General features: G+C 42.9%; 1 protein-coding gene across 1 annotated transcript in view; it reads left to right on the top strand.

The window, feature by feature from the left end:
- The window catches only part of MFSD4A (major facilitator superfamily domain containing 4A), a 96328-nt gene that overhangs the window by 52059 nt on the left and 30734 nt on the right, over nucleotides 1-13535 (top strand). Inside the window, exon 2 of the mRNA XM_018561252.1 lies at nucleotides 9729-9927. Coding sequence (XP_018416754.1) covers nucleotides 9729-9927 — 199 coding nt within the window. The remainder of the gene's footprint in view (nucleotides 1-9728; nucleotides 9928-13535) is intronic.

Here is a 13535-nt window from a genome sequence, read left to right as displayed (position 1 = left end):
GTTTCTTGTGCTCTCCTATTTAGGGGGGGGGGGGGGGGGGGGGGTAGACAAAAACCTTTGGCCAATCACCTTTTGTGGTGTTAACTCACCTGCTGTGAGGAAGGTTCTTACCTCCTGAAGTGGCTATAGATTATACAGACCAGCCGGTTCTGATTGCTGGGTTCAGAATTTGGATTACAGGCACTAGCGCATCCTCCTGTTAACAACAAGTCCAAACACTGAATGAGCTCTGCAGGCAGGTGTCAGGGTTTCTTACCCTTCTTTGTCCAGTTGCTTGCAGCATGGCTTGTTTGCAGTGTTTGACACTGTCTGTTCCTCTTTGGCACCCTTTTATGACCAAACCCGTTAACATGATCAGTCTGCAACTACTAGCAAAACTCCTGCCAAATTCTTGTCTCAAGTAATGATGCAAACACCAGTTCATTATTTAACTATCAGCTTGTCCATTCAGTCTACGCCCTTGCGTGTGTGTGTTCTGTTCTCCGCATATGACCTTAGCTCTGGCTGACTGATCTCCTTGTTCCTGACTGTGGCATTTGTTTCCGTTCATCCTGCTCTCAGTGTTCCCTGACCTGATACCGCTGACTACCCGCTTTGGCATCTGACCTCTGGCTTGGCACTGATGATGTCCTGGACTTTCTCTATTGTTTTATGCCATTTATGTTTATTGTTGTTTCCAATCTACTAATTTTATTTTTTAACCTGGACTTTAGGTTTCTGTCTGGTTTCTTGGTTCCCTAACAGCAGGTCATTATAACTGATTTGTTGGTCCCTAGGTGGTTAACCAGGATGTACCATTTTGCAACTGCATGTAGCCCCAGTACAAACTATCAGAACTAATACATTTCATCTCCTTACAACATATATTTTTTTACTTTATTAGAGATGGAACATAATCCCTGAGATGTTTGGAAAAAGACAATTATTATAGACAGTTCAGTGACCATTAGTTACAAAATCTCAAAAGACCCTTTGATGGCTTGCCCCCTCCAGTGACGTGAGAGTTGCCACAAGCCTTCATGCCCTGTCAGAATTTCATTAGCAGCTTGATGTTAATTCAGGTCTGCAGTCCTGAGCTATCTTTTCCAAATGATATTTGTCTATTGACCATTGAAATGATAAAATATCTGTACTATCAACTAATTTCTATACTTTAATATCCCAATCCTATACAAATAACATTTGGCTACTTATGTGCCTCCTTAGATGTGGCTTCCCTCTACACCTCCATAGAGCACCACTTTGGACTAATAGCGGTACAACATGTTATGTCAAAATCTGGAAACTTTAATTCCAAGCAGGCAAATTTTATTTTGCAAGCTATAGAGTTTGTCCTCACTCACAATTACTTTTCATTTTTGGACAAATTCTATATTCAGCTTAAAGGTACAGCTATGGGGGCAAGATTTGCTCCAAGCTATGCCAACCTCGCTATGAGATATTGGGAGGAACAATTTATCTGGACTAATAATCGGTAGGTAGGTTGAGACGCACGTGTACTTTGGAGTCAGATTATAAGACGTTAGGGATAGAGCTAACTAAAAAATGTATAGAAAAGGGCTACGATGCCCAATTGATCAAGCGGGCATTTGATAAACACTCCAGACCCATGACTAAGAAAAAAAAGAAAACATAGAGAGCTTCTGCACTCAATACAACGATGGAGCCTTCCAGATTTCCAAAATCTTGAAGAAACACTGGAGAATCCTGGAGGAGGACACTATCTTAAAAAATTCTCTCCCAAGACGCCCGAATGTAATTTTTAAAAAGCCTAAAGACCTTCGTAGCGTACTGGCCCGTAACAAACTAAAATCCAATAATATGTACCAGGGAATAAATGGCCTATTCGGTCAGGTAGGATGTTTTAAGTGTAATGTGGCTAATTGTGGGGCTTGCCCCTTCTTCTGGCATAGAAAAAAAGAAGTGTCTAGTTCATCTGGCAAGAGTTTCCCCATTAAAAATTTCATTAACTGTGCTACACAGTATGTTATCTATGGTATTCTCTGCCCATGTGGGAAATTGTATGTAGGACGCACCTCAAGAACCTTGAGAACCAGATTCGGTGAGCATAAAATATAAATTCTCAAAAAGGCTGATGACCATTCTGTCCCCAGACATTTTCTAATATCACACAAATCAGACCCGTTGGGTTTGAGGGTGTTTGGCATTGAGGCTATTCCAGACAGTATGGATGAGGGGATTAGATTCAAGAAGCTTTGCCAGAGGGAGGCCTTTTGGATCTACTCCCTCAATAGTCTCCAACCCAATGGTCTTAATGAGGGTCTCGAAATAGCCTCTTCATTATAATTCCCAAAAAGCCCCATCAGCGTTAGATGACATAGTAACGTTTCATGGTCAAACCTTTCCCACACTCCAATTCTATACATTGAGTGCTATAAGATCCCTGGTCTCAGCTACTCTGCAGTCTTCCCCCCTCCTCTATACATTAAGTTTGCCTTTATTGTCATCCCTATGTAAACAACATCCACTTACGAGATGTCCCATGTTCCCCTAGGACAACAACAATCAAGAGAGATCTTCCATGTCCACATCCAGTTGGAAACCTTGCGTTTTTTTATCATATTTCTACTCATATTTTAATTTATTCTTCATACTTCAGATTGGCAGCTTCCATTAAATCCAGTTTGAGACTGAGACACACAGGTCATTGTCCCAAGAGTTGAATATTATCCCATTGGCATTTTGTGATCACATTCACCAGCATTTTGTTCTCTTATTTCTTGTTTTAATGCACTTTCTTGTCATTTATATGTATACCCTTCATTGTGATTTGATGAGCACCCGGCTGCCAATTAAGTTTTTTATTAAGTTTTTTATTGATTACTAAACCAAGTTTTTATATTGATTACTAAATCTAGCTTTTGCTATAAGAGTAATCAATTCTCTCCTTTTATATATACAGTTTTATTACTATGTCTTCCAATATCTTTAGTATTTTTAGCAGTCTTTAGCATAGTCCTCAGCCCCACACATACAGCTTTTGATATTTTACAGTTTCATCCTGTATACATAAGACTAGAGCCTCGATTCATGCTTCACCTGTCCTTTATTCCCCTTTCTCACACAGCAAATACATGCTGGCTGCCTCGATAGTTCTGCCTGCTGATTGGACGGCAAGCGCAATGTGTGAGAGTCTCAGGGCTGGACTTCACCAAGAGGCCGCTGATTGGCTCATCGGCATTCCACCCATTCTAGTGGAGTTAGCCACATTAATAGATGCACACAGCTATGACAATCAGACGCCGCCCACAGAGGCGTGTCCTTACACCATGGAGCTTTGCTCACCGGTCTGCATCAATTACACTCCCCTTTATAAAGCTGTATGAGTGAGGCAGTGGATATGTTCTGACGAAGGGGGTGTGGCCCCGGAAACGCGTCATCACAGGAGTCCCGTGCTGACACACAGGCATATGTGCAGCCATTCTACAGTTGCATAGGCTCATCTTTATGCTTTTATTGATCCACTTTTGTGAGTATGTTTTTACTCTGTATTTGTACTCAGAATCATTAAAACCCTCTACACTAGGGTGGGCGCCCTTCTCTTTTATTTTTTACAAGTATTATCATGTATAGCTCCAACTGTTGCATATAGAGACAGGAGCTCTGACATGTTGGAAAATCTTGAATCTATATTTTTTTAGTTTTATTTTAGTTGCAGACATATTAAAAATTATTAAAATTCGAAAACATATTATAAGGGCTTTCGGTAGGCTGTGTAGGCTCTCAGGTGGGCTGTGCAAGCTCTTAGGTGGTGAACTGTGTGTTCTCCCAGGTGGGCTGTGCAGGCTGTCAAGTGGGCTGTGTGGATTGCCAATGTGGTGGGCTGTGTGGGGTCTCAGGAGGCTGTGTGGGGTCTCAGGAGGCTGTGTGGGGTCTCAGGAGGCTGTGTGGGGTCTCAGGAGGCTGTGTGGGGTCTCAGGAGGCTGTGCGGGCTCTCAGGAGGCTGTGCGGGCTCTCAGGTGGGCTGTTTGGGGTCTCAGGTGGGCTGTTTGGGGTCTCAGGAGGCTGTGCGGGCTCTCAGGTGGACTGTGTGAGCTCTTATTATTATACATTTATATAGCTCTGAAATATACCACAGTGCTGTACAGAGAACACTGACCCAGTCACATCAGTCGCTGTACTGGAGGAGCTTACACTCTAATGCAGAATGGCACCGGCTGTAGGGGGACTACAAATCCCAGCAATACATTATACAGCAAAGCAGACTCGAGGCCTAGTACCACGCTGGACATACAGGTGAAACTCGAATAATTAGAATATCGTGCAAAGTTCATTTATTTCACTAATGCAACTTAAAAGGTGAAACTAATATATGAGATAGACTCATTACATGCAAAGCAAGATAATTCAAGCCGTGATTTGTCATCATTGTGATGATTATGGCTTACAGCTCATGAAAACCCCAAGAACCCCAAATCCACAACCTCAAAAAAGTAGATTATTACATGCAATCAATACAACAAGGATTGTACATAGAACAATATTGGACCTCTGAAAAGTACAAGCATGCATATGTACTCAGTACTTGGTTTGGGCCCCTTTTGCAGCACTTACTGCAATTACTTTTGCACGATATTCTAATTATTCGAGTTTCACCTGTAAGGTTTAGTAACGCACTGGTCTCAGGGCCCAAGTGAGACCCTGCACATACCTGAGAGTGACCCTGCAGAGCACACCATAGATGCTGCACAGCCCATTTCAGACTCTATATGGTGGGCTCTGCAGGGGTCTCAGGTGGGCTGGCCGGGCTGCATCTCCCTTCCAGCTCCTCTTACCTGCTCCTACGGCCTGGCCTCCTCTGCCGCCGGACCGACCAGAAGTCACTTCCGGCCGGTCCGAGATCAGAACATCGGCGGCGCTGCAGGGGTCCCAGCCTCCTCCGAAGCCACCGGATCTGCGCTGCTGGGGCCGGGCCCCATCGGGTCAGAAGGGGGGCCCAGGCTCAGGTTGCAAGCCAGCGCTGCTCTGCAACTGTCTCCTCCCTGCTGGGAGCTGGCTGCATGCCGTAATCTGTGTCCTCTCCGAACCCCGCTGCACTCCCACCCATCTCGGCAGAGGCAGCAGGGATTGGAGGGTACACAGAGCCGATCCAGCTGCCAGCACCCAGCAGGCAGAAGAGAGCAGTGACAGGAGGAGTCGAGATGCTGAGCAAACTGGTCATGTCAGGATGGAATGCAGAGTTGTGAGGAGCCAGGAGCTTCAGGATGCCGAGCGGAGGACCAGCAAATGTGAGATATTTTTCTGATCCTTCCGTGTACTGAGCAAACACTGGGGTGAGCACTACTGACACTGGGGTGAGCTTACTATGTCCCCAGTTATGAACAGGAAGTGCTACACATCACTTCCTGTTCATTAATGACTGGGGGACATAGTAATCACTTACTCAGTTTCTGAATGGATAGGAGCACTCAGTACAGAGGTTTCCTTTCCAGAAATAACTGGGGAAAATACCATAGCACCTCAGTTTGTGAGTGCTCCTGTACTGAGTGCTCCTGTTCATTTAGTGCAATCTTTTTTTCTATTTCAAATGGGAAATACCAGGGGTCTGTTTAGACACCTAATATTTCTCTGAAGCCCTCAACAGTAAAGTGAAAGAAAAGAAAATAATAAAAAAATAATAAAAATGGTAAACAAACACCCCCCCTTCTCACACACATAAAGGTGCGGTAGGGGGCACAATACTTTCCCCCGGGTGCTGATAACCCACACTATGAAATGCAAAACCATGACATTGCACATTTCAGGCAGGGGCGTATCTGCTGCAAGGCAAACAAGGCATTCGCCTTGGGTGCTACTTTCCAGGATGGAGGCAAAAAAACACTGTACCCAAACCAGTGAGGCTGAGCCTCACCTGCCATTACCAGTATCGGCACCGATAGTGGTATAGGTATCGATGCCGAAACTGGGCATTTTCACAAGTACTCATACTCGTGAAAATGCCCTGATACTAAGCGCCTTTACTGTCACATAAAATTTTTAAATGAAAGCAGCTGCCGTAAGGTCCCATCAGCCTTCTGGGGACCTCATGGCGCTTGAAACATATCTCCTCCTTCTTGGGGAACCATGCTGCCTGCACCTGCCCATGAGAGTCTCCAGACCCCAGGTGAGTACCACAGAGCCCCCTGAGACCCTGCACAGGCCTCTATATACTCCATACATGTCTTCTAAGACCCCGCACAGTCCTCCTGAGATGCCACACAGCTTCTGAGACCACGCACAGCCCCCTTTAAGACACCACACGGCTTCTGAGACCACGCACAGCCCCCTTTAAGACGCCACACAGCTTCTGAGACCACGCACAGCCACCTTTAAGACGCCACACAGCCTGCCTGAGATGGAAATTATGTATTAAAAATATTGCCTTCAATTAAATTTACATTAAAACAATTAGTACATCCTGAGATACAGTCAAGATTAGGGCTGCCACAACTAATCGACATAATCGATGATTGAAAAAGTTGCCAACTTTTTCAATCATCGATTAATCGGCTTCCGATTGGTTGGCCCTTTTCACGGCTCCACATACGCTGCGCGCCACACTTCCTCCCCACCTAACGCTCGCCGCATCCACGCTCCACATGCTCCCTGCCCACCCAAATCCACGATCGGCACAGGGACGCAGGGAGAAGGAGGAGGAGGAGGAGGAGCAGGTGTGGGCGAATGACAGCCGCCGATACAGGCCCGATCTCAGAAACAAGTTTTATACAGCACAATGTACCACAATGTACCGCCGATAGACAGGCCCGATCTCAGAAACAAGTTTTATACAGCACAATGTACCATCAGCTATAGAGGAATACAAATCCCAGCAATACATTATACACTGTATGTACAATGTATTGCTGTGATTTGTTGTACTCCTCTATAGCTGGTGGTATTCTGCATTGCGCTGTATAGAGGACTACAAATCAAGGAATACTACATTATACAGCGCAATACCACCAGCTATAGAGGAGTACAACAAATCCCAGCAATAATACATTATACAGTGGTGCAATGCCGAATACCACTAGCTATAGAGGACTACAACACCCAGAATACCACCAGTTATAATGTACTATTGCTGGGATTTATTGTATTCCGCTATAGCCGGTGCCATTCTGCATTCATTGCTGTATAATTTTACACTTTTCATTTCACTATATTGCACACCACACTTTTTTTTTGTTGTTACTTCCACCGCTCCAAGCTTGCTCCTGTGATGGACTACAATCTCAATACAAACTAGTAGTCCATCACTGGAGCCATTTTTTAAAATGCATTTTATTTTTTATCCAATTAATCAAACTTAATAATCGGCCAACTAATCGATTGTAAAAATAATCGTTAGCTGCAGCTCTAGTCAAGATTACCCCTTCTTACCTCTTAAGCCTCCCTTTTAGGAGAAAGGGAAACTATACTTTTTGATCAATTTGTCTTTTTTTATAAAATCTTTTGACATGAGCTGTCTGCATTTGGGACATCTGGTGTTTACTGGAAAACTTTCCTGTATGCTTCTTTTATTCCAGTGCATCAGGTACATTGTTACTACTCATACTACTCATCATTCTTGTGTATATACACATGGCAACAGTTCTTTATTGACATTTATAAAATATTGGAACATTGTATCTTTAGAGCCACAGTATTACTGGAACTATATACTTCTACAGATACCAGATTCAATTTTTAGACACTTGATTAAGATAAAAGCACAAAATATGATGTTTTATGTTTAATAATAAAGTTTATATTAAATGATATGATTGATTGTTTTGATATAACTTTAATGGCCCATTCACATTTATGCACCCTAGTGCATTATATTAACATGCAAGCATTAATGTGCATTGTGTGAAGGCGGTCATTCAAATTAAAGGGCTGCCAACACACACACGATCAAAAAATAAGCCATGCACCATAACAATCTGTAGTGCGTTACCATGCATTGTGGAGCACTGGAATGCAAGTGAGTTCCCGTAGAGTGTTGGGGTGCCATTGAAATTGAATGGCACTGAAACACAATGTATGCCACGTGCAATAACATGTGTTGCGGCACAACACACATAAATACAATGCAAAAGTGTGAATGAGCCCTTAGGCTGCGTTCACACCTGACCGTTTTGTAGGGCGTTCTACGCTCGACGAACGCTCTACAAAACGGTCAAAAATATAAATTGCATTGTAGTCAATGCCGTCGTTCCCACCTCGCCGTATTTCCGCCCGTCCCTAACGCCCTACAAAACAGCCCACACCTGAAAAGGTCCCGGGACTAGTTTGGGCCGTTTTGTAGGGCGTTTTCCATTGGGATACAGCCAAGTAGCCTTTGGAATCGCGCGACCATCGCGCAACTTTTTTACCGCGAATCGCGGTAAAAAAAAACGCGCGACAGACGCGCATATTACAATACGCCTAGGTGTGAATGGGGTGTAAGGGTGAGGTCTGGAACCTATTTATAAATGTTAAATAAATAAAATAAATTTTATGGATCTGAATATTTTTGGGGAAGAATCTAGTTAGTTCTCAGCTGATGACAATACAATGTCTCTGACCTATTTACTATTAGCTCCAGAGTCAATTTTGTCTAGTTGGTTTTATTTTTTTTGCTTTTTGTTTACCACCTTTATTTTTTTATTTTTGCACACGTTAAAAGTTTATTTTGGCTATAAAACGACTTAAACACCCAATTATATATTTTATGAAAGCAGAGGCCCTGTAAAATAAAAAGGTAGTTGCAATTTTTTTATGTTGCACAATATTTGCACAAATGTTTATCAAATGAATATTTTTAGGGAAAAATACACTAAAATGAATTGCATGAAGTTGCGTGCATCCTTGAAATGGCCATAGGCGACGTTTTAAAAGCTTTCACAGCTCACCAATGTAATAGCATTGGCAGGTGATATGTACTCTTTATGGAGACATCAGGGTTCTATTTGACTCCTTATGTCTCCCCTGCACTCTACTCCAGCTGATCAAGCACAGGACTGTTTACCTGGCATTCCAGCCAGGAATGTGACAGCTCTGGACCTAGAAGTGCTGAGAGGACATTGCTTTGGATTAAATAACCGCAGAGCAGATCAGGTAACAGAATTTACTCAGTCTGCTCCTGCACTCCATCCTGAAGTCCTCCTTTGTCATCCCAGACTCCCTGGAGGAGCAGGAGAGCCCAGAAATTATAGCAGATGATGCAATGGTGGGGGCGGGGTCCTTGAATCTCGATGTCATCACTTAAGGTCCAGGGAATACAGGTACATCCTATGGTCCTTTAACATAGTTCTATCTGTGTTCACTATAAATTCAGTATATGCAATCTTTGCTTACAAATAAACATTTAAAATATGACAGGGGATTCCCAGAGCACTGTGCTAGCTGAAGAGACTGCACAGAAAACAAATCTGTGTTTTTCTGCTTGAAATCTTGGACTAAACCTTTCAGCATAACTAAAAAGTATACTATGGTAAAGATGTGATGATAAGACTACAGCTACCTGGAAAAGAAGAGAACATAATGAAAATTATTTAATATTCCACATTTACATGACTAAAATAAAGTTTTTTGTATGCATTTTTCTTTAGTATATGCTCATTCTGAATTAATCAAGTTTTTAGAAGATGTATTTAGTTAGATATAATGCTGACCCAAGGATACCCTTATTAACTAAATCTATGTCTTTAGTTACACCTTGTTTTTCTTTTGAATATTGTTACCACTTCTGCTATCCACAGGTTGAAGCTGTGTTTGTTTGTCCTTCTCACATCAACTCTGATCATCTCCGTGGTGTTTGTTATAATTCCATTTTGCCGACATGTTGTGGTGCTTGCAGTAATAATGGCAGTAGCTGGGCTTTCTATGGGTTGCATTGACACAATCTCCAACATGCAACTAGTAAAGATATACAAGCAGGACTCAGCAGTTTTCCTACAGGTAAGAGTTGTGCAGAGTATCTGTGGACAGTAAAATATTCAAACTAAAAAACTGTATTCCATGTTGACTAATGCAGGTATTACTGTACCTATGTTTTAATGAAAACAGGTTTACATCACTTAGGTTTACAGCCACATAACAAACACATGTAAAATAATATGTGAACCTCTACCCAAGTCTTAACCATCTGTTGAAGTTTGGGTTACTATAAAAAGTGTATTGTCACCTTTATAACTCCACCAATTATTAATAAAGGCAAGAAAACTAATAAAATTTGGGAAATAGGAATTACATGCAAACTGGAGCTTTGTGTACCCATATATTACATTATACTGTGCATTAGACATGTGCACTGCCAAAAAATTTGTTTTGGTTCGTTTTAAATACGTATTTGTGTTATTTAGTTTTTCGGGATTCGGGTATGAAAGTCAATTCGAATTCGGACGAAATTCGGTAGCGGTAGTTCGTTCGAACGTTCGTTTCGTTTCTTATTCAGTTCGTTCATTCGTTCGTTTGCAGAAAAGTGACATTTGAGGGGGAACATTTTTTTTCTCCTTCTCTAATGTCACTTTGCTCCAACGAACGAAACGAATACGAAACGAAAACGAAACGAACGGTCGAACGAACTACCGCTACCGAATTTCGGAAACGGAAATTCGGATTCGTTTGCATTTGTTATATTTGTAATTCGGAATTCGGATACATCCGAATGTCCGAAAATTCGTCCGAATTTCGATTCATGTCTACTGTGCATCATTCTTGGCTTTTTGCTCATGATGACCTTGTTCAAAATGTACTTGTTGCTACATGGTTTTATCGTTGGCCATCAACAAGCATAGAAATGTTAAAAATACAGGAGTGAGTACAACACCTACTAGAGGTTTTCTAGGTCCTGTATTCATTACAGAGGCCACATAGAAAAAAATTATAAACAATTTTTAAAGGACATTATTGGAGCAGGAAAAGTGACAAGACTAGGTTCTGTAAAGCAGTGTGAATAGACCAGCTTTTACAAATAGGAAATATTCAGAAGACCTGCAATAATAAAGGCAGTACAACAGAACAAAGTAAGAAAAAGTGGGAGTTTCATACTGTCTGTGAAGGTTCTCATTCATCCAGGTCATGGTATATCTGTAAAAAATAAGTCAGGGCAACTGGACTTGCTGTATTTTTCTTGAAGACGTTTCACTGGTCATCCAACCAGCTTTCTCAATTCAGAATGACTTGCACAAAAAATTATCTGGGAATAAATATGGTGAATGTTGCTCCAATCCACGTAATCTGTTAATCACAACCAGGTGTTGATTGTATTTGCATATTTGGAGTCTAGGAGGTGGTATTAGCCTGCCCAGAGAGAGGTGTTAAAACAGCATTGTATGTGGCAGACAATAGACTCAGGGACGCACTGGACTCAGGGACGCACTGGACTCGGGGATACACTGGAATCAGGACTGCAATATTTAATCCAACAGACTGGGATAGAGAAATAGGTTATAATAGGGAACATTACAGTGTAATATTCCCTGTTAAAATCCATTTTTCTAATTAAACCAAATAACAGTGCCCGCGCCAGAAGAGGGGTGATCCGGCGGTGTGTCCTGTATACCTCCTGCATTGTATTCAGGCAGCTACATTGCAGGCGGTATACGGGCCCCCGCAGCGCTCCCAGCTACGAGCAGCAGTTGAGCAGACAGGCCGCCCCAGAGCCTCTGTGCTGCCCGGCCTGCCATATGCCACTACAGGGCAGTCCGCCCATCAATGGGCCCCCCTAACCTTGGGCCCTGGGGCAGCCGCACCGGCGGTAGCTCCGCCGCTGGTTCTCACCCATTCTAAGATGGATGTCCTTGCTAAATGGTTGAATTTCGCAATCACACCAAGAACCATCCCTGTAGTGGATATTCTTAGCTACTGAGGCCTCGATCCACAGTAACAAAGTGCCACAGGGTGAGGCTGAACAACTTCGCCTAAAAGTGTCTGCAGCCCTGGCCAGTGTCAAACCACCTTCGTCAAACCTGACTACACAAGAAAGGAGGGCGGCCACATCCCTGAAGACAGACAAGAATATCACCATCCTGCCTGCTGATAAAGGAAGATGCACAGTTCTTAATACATCTGACTACACTTCTGAAATGATAACAACACATATGAAGCCTTAAGAAGGGACCCAACCAGTGGTTACGTGGTTAAGAAGAAAGCTATAGATCTACTAGAACAGCTGGAAAAGGACAAAGCCGTTGATCGGGCTATGCATCATCGCCTCTACCCTGGTGAAGCCCCTCCGTGTATATATGGACTTCCGAAGATACATAAGGATGGGACCCCTCTCAGGCCCATTGTCAGCAGCATAAACTCTGGTAATTATAACGTGGCAAAAAAAAATACTTGCCCCTTTGGTTGGAAATACACAACACCACATTTCACAAACAAAATCAAGAACTTAATATTGGGCACAGAAGAAACAATGGTATCCTATGATGTCACCTCCCTCTTCACCTGCATATCCACCACAGAGGCAATTGAAAAAGTGAAAACGGTTGCTACTAGACAACACCATAGGCAGCAGAACAGAACTTAATCCAGATCAAGTGTGTGCCTTATTTGGACCATTGCCTGAGTACCACCTATTTCAAGTACAAGAACAAGTTCTACAGGCAGAAACATGGTTGTGCCATGAGATCACCAGTTTCACCTATTGTGGCAAACCTGTACATGGAGGAAGTTGAAAGCAAGGCCCTGACCACCTTCAAGGGAATTACACCCAGTCATTGGTTCAGATATGTGGATGACACTTGGGTTAAGATTCACAAACAAGAGTTACAGGTTTTCACTGACCATATCAACTCAGTGGATCATAACATCAAGTTTATGCGGGAAGATATACAAAACAACAAACTGGCTTTTTTGGATTGTTTAGTAACAGTAGAAGAGGGAAGGAGGCTGGAAATAGAGGCCTACTGAAAACCAACACACACAGACCAGTACCTGCTATTTGACTCCCACCAACCTTTAGACCACAAACTGGGAGTCATCAGGACTCTACACCACCGGGCAGAGAAAATCCCCACCAGAACAGAAGCCAAGACAAAGGACCCTTAAAACTTGCGGGTATCCAGACTGGGCTTTTGTCAAAACAGAAAGAAGAGGAAAGAATGCCAAGAGTTCCTGTGAGGATGAAAAGCATGACAAACAGAAGCATTTGGTCATCCCATATGTAGCTGGGGTGTCTGAGAAACTCAGAAGGGTTTTTAAAAAACATCACATCCCTGTCTGCTTTAAACCCAGCAATACACTGAGGCAACAACTGGTTCACCCAAAAGACCTAACGCCAAAACACAAGATGAACAACATTGTGTATGCAGTGAGGAGTCCTCAGAATTGTATGTCGGTGAAACAAAACAGCAGCTACACCAGCGTATGACACAGTATAGAATAGCAAAACCCTCTGGTCAGGATTCGGCAGTATACCTACTTCTAAAGGAAAAAGGTCACTCCTTTGAAGACAGCCAAGTACACATCCTAGACAGGGAGGAGGACTGGTTTAAAAGGTGTGTGAAAGAGGCAATTTATGTAAAAATGGAGAAGCCAAGCTTGAATAGAGGTGGGGGGGG

This window comes from Nanorana parkeri, unplaced genomic scaffold (assembly GCF_000935625.1).
Source record: "Nanorana parkeri isolate BGI_ZX_2015 unplaced genomic scaffold, ASM93562v1 scaffold510, whole genome shotgun sequence".
Lineage (NCBI taxonomy): Eukaryota > Metazoa > Chordata > Amphibia > Anura > Dicroglossidae > Nanorana > Nanorana parkeri.
The sequence above is the reverse complement of the archived record's forward strand: the minus strand, read 5'-3'. Positions and strand labels throughout refer to the sequence as shown.